Here is a 6,843-nt window from a genome sequence, read left to right as displayed (position 1 = left end):
AAGGCCCTACTAAGTAACATGATGCAATTTCGGATTTCGCCTCATGTGCATGATGAAATTCTCGTATGCTTAAGGGTTTTGCGGACGATTCCTCTTGCTTACTAACGGTTCCTCCTTTCCTTTTTTTTGGCCCCACGAGCTCTTTGGGGTTTACCAAAACAGTGGTCTCTGTAAAAGAAATATGGGTACAATAAAATTTGACATAAAAAGAAACAGGAAAAAAAAATATTTTTAATCGAGGGGGGGGGGGGGTTGACCATAACTGATAACAATCTTACTTCGGTAAGATAAGCTATATTATTCAAATTCCTCCTTCTCGTATATTTCATTAAACGAATCATCCATATCTTAAAAAATTAAAGATAAAAAAAGTTATTACATAAATGACCATAATGAACATCATCCAATCCGGCACCAAAAATGCAGTCTAATCCGGCACAATTTCCATTAAAATTAACCGATTCCAATCCAGCACGTGTCAACATTTTTAAATCGAAATATTTTTGTAATAAAATGGGTTATAACAAATAAACATATAACAACGGGTAAGAATTACTCCAAAGTATCATTTGTTAGCCACACTCCTGCTGCTGGATGCATTAAACTGTCAAAATCGAAGAAAAAAACAACTCCATGCCGCTTCAAACTCAATCGGAGAAATTCTGCAGTCTTCAGTCGTTAAATATTCAAGTTTAAGAGACGATAGGAAAAGTAGCAATTAAACACACTAATAAGCATTTTACTAAGAATTCGACAGTATCTTCGAATCAAGCATATCTGACGGTTAACGGGGGATATTTACCGAAATCTCGGGTACCTACCTTTTTCGATTTGTTCCCGCCGCCATCTTGTTTTGTCCAATCCGGCACGGGATCACGACAGTGATTCCAGTCCTGAAAAACTTTTACATTGCTCTACTTATAATGTACAAACTCTGACCCTTTTTTTTAACACGTTTGTTCCGCTTAAATGCAACCCGGCTCTCTCTTTCACTTTGTTGCAATTTCATGTTGTATCCATATTTTATCCACCTAAATCCCAATAAATACCTATATACCCCTAAGACAATAATTATTATTTTCAAAAGAAAAAAAATCCGAAGTATTATTCATAATGTACCCTAAACTTTTTTTCTGATTTAGAGATGGGATGGGTTCTTCCCCTACGCCTCAATGATAAATTCTCTAGTGCGATTTACCTGTTACTGAAAGTCTTCATATGGGTACCTGGATAATGTGCAGTACATGCATTTCCTCTCCATTGCTCATTACTCTTTATGATGTTTACCTTATATATATAAAAAACTTTATTTTATTTTTGAACTATAAATCCTATCTTGTGAAATTTCTTGAAATGCAATGATGCACCGGCGTTTTCCCCTTGAAATTTTTGTCAGGAAATAAAAATACGTACAGTAACATTTTGATGAAACGTGTTCCATTCTGTTCCATAAGAATGGTTTGTTGAAGAACTTAATTTTAATGAGGACATTGATGTATATCCTCCATCATCAATATGTCTCAATGTTACGTGATGGATAATATTCCATTCCCGTCGTTCAAGACGCACAAAACAGCCATCTTGAAGCACTAGGTGTAGGTCGCAAAAATGTTGTCTGGGTGTACTAAGGGCCATATCCATGTGACAATTCTCCGACTCGTGATCCTGGAGATGCCGATATGGACACCCAAACGGCACCGTGAGATAAAATCCAACACTTACTGTTCCGCCTCTCTCCAAGTATACAGTGGAGGGCACAGTCTGTGAGAATGAGACAGCATCTTAAAAGTTACAATTACATGTACTGTATTATGCAGCAAAGATTTTATTCTCTCACTGAGTCTATTTCAATAGCTCATAGATACGACTTTGAGCAAAAGATCATTATACACCTGACCCTAGGATCACGAAACATCTTAAACTTAAGTTGAACTATCTCTGTTGCAATTATATGATTTAGAAAACAAACATTCCTCTTTTAAATGCTTTCAACATTGCTTTGATAAATTGTTGCTGATTTCAAATTAAGAGTTTTTGTATACAAGTAATGTAGATCACAAAATTTTCGCTTCACTTAATTTTGAGAGTTTTTCATTTACCCTTCATTAGCGAGACAAAATTTTTCACGAATTTTGGCTATTGCTCTGTATAATCTTAAGAAATACGAATTCAGTTTTCGCGAAAATAAAGTTCTCTTTATTAATAAATAGCGATTTAATTACAGTATGATTGAAATTTTGAATGAAGTCTAAGTATGTTTCACTATCCGGGGACATGTACTTTTAAAATAAAGTAAATTTTGTTTTAAAAAGTATTCATTTTGAATACTTAACGAAATTATCTTTTCTTTTCCGTGATCCTTTTTTTCCAATGCGCGAGTTTTTCACCAAAAAAAAAAAAAAGAAAATAAAAAACAGAAAAACAATATTTTTTATCGTAGAATACACTGTAAAAAAAACTACATGTAGTTAATGTCACGAAGAAAACTAGTAGATTCACTGTCCATACTATCACTACGTTAATAGTAGTTTTGCCAGATATTGGTATATTTACTAGATAAGATTAGTAAATTCAGAATTGATGAGTAACTTTCACCAGGTATCTAAGTATCTATACGACCCTCGCTCCACAACTCACTATCTTAACCAGTAAACTGAAAGTTTACTAATCACGACCAACGCTTTACGAAACACACTAGTTAAATTCACTAGGTTTTTCTTTCAGTGTATATTAATTTTTATCCTTATGGATTTCTATTCTGTAGATTTACTTCATGATCATGCATGATCAGGTATATTCTCAGACTAGTACATAATTATTAAATTTACGTGTTTTAACAAAGTTTTGTTTGAATGGCTCTTTGTTGCTAAAAAAGTAAGACAAGTCTAGGTCAACTTTAAAAATCCACTTCAAAAGCCATCTTGTGAAACGTTTTCGTGCTCGCACCTGTATTCCAGCAAAGAAGCCGCTACTGGTAGGAGACAGCTGCCCAGCATGATTCGATCTGGTCTTTGTTTGAACCGCACAAGAGATCTGAAACAAAAGTTTAAACGGTAATAAATATTAGTTCATTCTACTTTTTTCAAATATGATTGTGAGTTACTGGAAAATCTGATCGTCCTTTTTTTTAAGAGACGGGGAATCACACCATATACAATTCATTTATGTTATTAATTTGCATCATAAATCAAACAATTTTAACTAGAACTGTCCAAACGGGACAAAATACCCCCGCTGGGTTTTCAGAAGTGCTAAACCATGAATTTTTTATGGATGTAAGAGAAGAGAGAAATGCTAAAACATTTTTAGTGCAAATGTAATTGCTCATTATATTTTTTATAATTGAAACGAAGACGCAGCCTAATAAAACTAGAGGTACTGTGAGCACTGAGCTCACTAAATGATACCCCCCGCCTCCCATATGAATATATTGGCAGTATCCATGTTTTGCTCTGGAAAATCCAAAATATATGTCAGATCAAAAAGTAAAATAGGAGGTGCACAATGGCAATATGTAATAAAGATTCTGTGAAAGTTTCATCAAATTTCATTCAGTGGTTTGAGAGGAGTTGCGGATAAGAGATGGGTACCCCAAAGCGTAACAGGACGGACGTACAGACGGACGGAATTAACGATTACTATATACCCTCCCGCTTTTCAAGCGGGGGGGTATAAAAAATAGACTAAATATACGGACCAGACACGAATCATGAACTTTTTCTGTCAGTGACCTTGAACTTGCATAAATGACCTTGGTTCAAAGTCATGACACAACTTCAGGTCATAAGCAATGTTTGTGTGAAGTAGTAGATTCAAGTTTTTCAATAATAAAGAAAGATATGGACCGGGCACAAATTATGAAATTTTTCTTCCAGTGACCTTGAACTTCCTCAAATGACCTTTGGTCAAGGTCATGACACACCCTTAGGTCATGAGCAATCTTTGTGTGAAATTAGAACCTACCAAGTTTATCCATAAGAAAGTCTGAAAGATATGGAGCGGACAAGAACTATGAAATTTTTCTTCCAGTGACCTTGAACTTCCCAAATTGACATGACACACCCTTAGGTCATGAGCAATCTTTGTGTGAAATTAGAACCTACCAAGTTTATCCATAAGAAAGATATGGACCGGACACGAATTATGATTTTTTTTCTTCCAGTGACCTTGAACTTCCTCAAATGACCTTGGGTTATGGTCATGACACACCCTTAGGCCTTAGCAATCTTGTATGGAGTAGTAGATTCTAATGTTCCTCCGTAAAAAAGATATGGACCGGACACGTTTGCACAGACAGACGGACAGCTAGACAGACGGACGGACGGATAGCTAGACGGACGGACGGACAAAGTGATTCCTATATACCCCCCCCAACTTCGTTTGCGGAGGGGGGTATAATAACACCGAAGTTTGACAAACTCGACAGCTCAGTACACAGATCGATAACGTTGAGAAGAGAATCGTCTTGCATCACCTTAGATGGAATTCGAAGTCCATTTTCACTTTTCAGATGTGTTGTAGCTATCTCTGCACCTGATACCAGCGATGAAATGTATACTGTTTGACCATCTATATACCAGTAAACACGATATAACATGGATGAATCGGAGGATGGGGTAAAGCTGCATTTAAAGTAAAGTTTTTCTTTCGCGATTCGTCCCTCTAAGTATTTTTCTGTCCCAACCTCAACTGTTGGTCTTTCAAGAGTTTGTGCACTGCTTAATGAGTAACCTGCGAAGGGAAATTACAATATAACGTCTAGAAATATGCTAATAAGATAGGACATTATCTCAACAAATTGGGGACATATTGAAAACCAAGGAATTTTCAATTAAATTATTTATGCCTTTATGCCTTTATGGTACCATATAAGAGCCGGCAAAGGCATTCAACGTCGGAAGCAAATGGGGGGGGGTTAAGTGAGAAAAAAATTCAAACCCATAAAAAACTTGACGAGCAAAAAAAAGGGGGGAGGGATCTTCCATTGTCCAAACTCGAAAATCCTATTTCGTGGGGAGCAACTTTTTGGGTCAGGATCGAACTTCTTTCAGTACCAAATTTTCTTCCAAACACTACCAGTACCAGTTATCCCTTTCTTGGCCTAAACTAGAATAGAATATTTTTTTTAGAATATTTATTCAACCAATTTGGGCCCACAGTGGAGCATACAGAACAGTGTCCAAAATCATCACAGTTATACATATACAAAACAGAACAAAACAAACATTGTATAATGAACAGAGAGTTAGTTATCTTCTTTTAGGATGTATAGAATGTACATTATAAGTGGCCTATGTATAATATCTGCAATATGCCTATATTGAACTATGTTGTTTTCTCTTATTAAAATTTGCATTTAAAAGTTGGCATAATAAAACAACAAACTCAGAATCTTCATTTGACATAATCCATGTAAACAGGTCAACATTGTTAAGCAGTATCAAATTAGGAAAGGTTTTAAAGATTTTATCTAAAAACTCTCTTCTTGAGTCATTATAAAGTGAACATTCTAGCAAAAAATGCAATTCATCCTCAGTTGGACTTGAGGTGCAGTAACGACAGATTCTCTCACACCTGGGAAGAATTTCATTTTTACCACATTTATTAATTTTCCTTTCATATCTACCCGTTTCCACCCTTAAACAATGATTACTAATTCTGAATTTTGTGAGAATTACCCGATTGTCTCGGTTTTTCATATTCAAGTATTTTTCAAAATAAAAAGACCTTTTATACTTAAAATATGTATTTAATTTACCAAAGCCTTCCAAATAATTGGTACGAATATCGTTCCAAATGTTTAAAAAACTATTACTGAGTTGTCTTTTCATGTACAATTTAAATTTGTTTTCACTTAGTTTTTTACAAAGGGACAAATCAATATTAAGTTTTTCACCGTAGAATAATATACTGGAGTACCAATCACTGTTGATGATGTTTGATTTGCACTCATTGAGAGCTGCTTTCAGTAGGTTAGATGATGTATGTTCTAGTCTATACCAGTACATGAATATTTGCTTTAACATGTCTATATATAATGGGTACCTCCCTAGTTCAGAATAGATTCCTACATTTGTACAAGATTTAGATACACCCATAATGTATTTACAGAATTTCATATTGAGTTTTTCAACTTCCCAATCTTTAAATATATCAAAAAGAGGGATATTTTTCCTTTTTGGAGTAATATCAATAATGCTCCAGTTCTCACAGCCATATAAAGCTATAGGTTTAATACAGTGATCAAATATATATTGTAAAAATGTTTTTAAGGAGGGGTTAGCATTTTTCACATCCCTATAGAATTTAAAGCATGCCTTTAAACTTTTCTGATACAGTTGTTTTTTGGCTTCAGTAAACTTTCCATTGTTTTCAAGAGTTATCCCTAAATATTTATATTGTTTTACACATTCTATAATGTCATTACCAAGTTGGAATGCTTCCTTCAGTAATTTACCAGAGTTATTAAAAATTATTACCTTTGTTTTTTTTATGTTTACTTCTAGACACCACTCACTACAGTAATCATGGAGAAGATTGAGTTTACATTGAAGATCTGATTTTGAATTGGACAATAAAACAAGGTCATCTGCATACAGGAGACATGAAATCATTTCTTTATCTAGAGTAACAGAAACAGAATTATGATCCAAAATACTTGGGAGGTCATTTATAAAGAGTTTAAACAAATTTGGACTAAGGACATCCCCTTGTCTGACCCCAACCCCAGATGTGAAAAAATCTGTCATTTTATCATTTACTTTCACACATAATCTATCATTCTTATACATAGATTTTAAAATTCTGTAAAAATATCCATTTATATCCTTTGATTGCAGTTTA

At 34.5% G+C, this 6,843-nt stretch overlaps 1 protein-coding gene across 1 annotated transcript; it reads right to left on the bottom strand.

Annotated features, from left to right (window-relative positions):
• Positions 1-565: 565 nt before the first annotated feature.
• Positions 566-4,731, bottom strand: LOC134267632 (uncharacterized; the record flags this gene model as incomplete). Its single annotated transcript, XM_062749843.1, has 5 exons — positions 566-604; positions 822-893; positions 1,414-1,761; positions 2,947-3,033; positions 4,475-4,731. Coding segments are annotated over 5 exons (803 nt in total), but the record flags the coding sequence as incomplete, so codon positions are not given.
• Between the last annotated feature and the right edge of the window lie 2,112 nt (positions 4,732-6,843).

This window comes from Saccostrea cucullata, unplaced genomic scaffold (assembly GCF_032062105.1).
Source record: "Saccostrea cucullata isolate Sc308-1 unplaced genomic scaffold, CSIRO_AGI_Scuc_v1 ctg16091, whole genome shotgun sequence".
Taxonomy (NCBI): Eukaryota; Metazoa; Mollusca; class Bivalvia; order Ostreida; family Ostreidae; genus Saccostrea; species Saccostrea cuccullata.
Note: the sequence above shows the minus strand (reverse complement) of the source record. Positions and strands in the feature narration are given on the sequence as shown.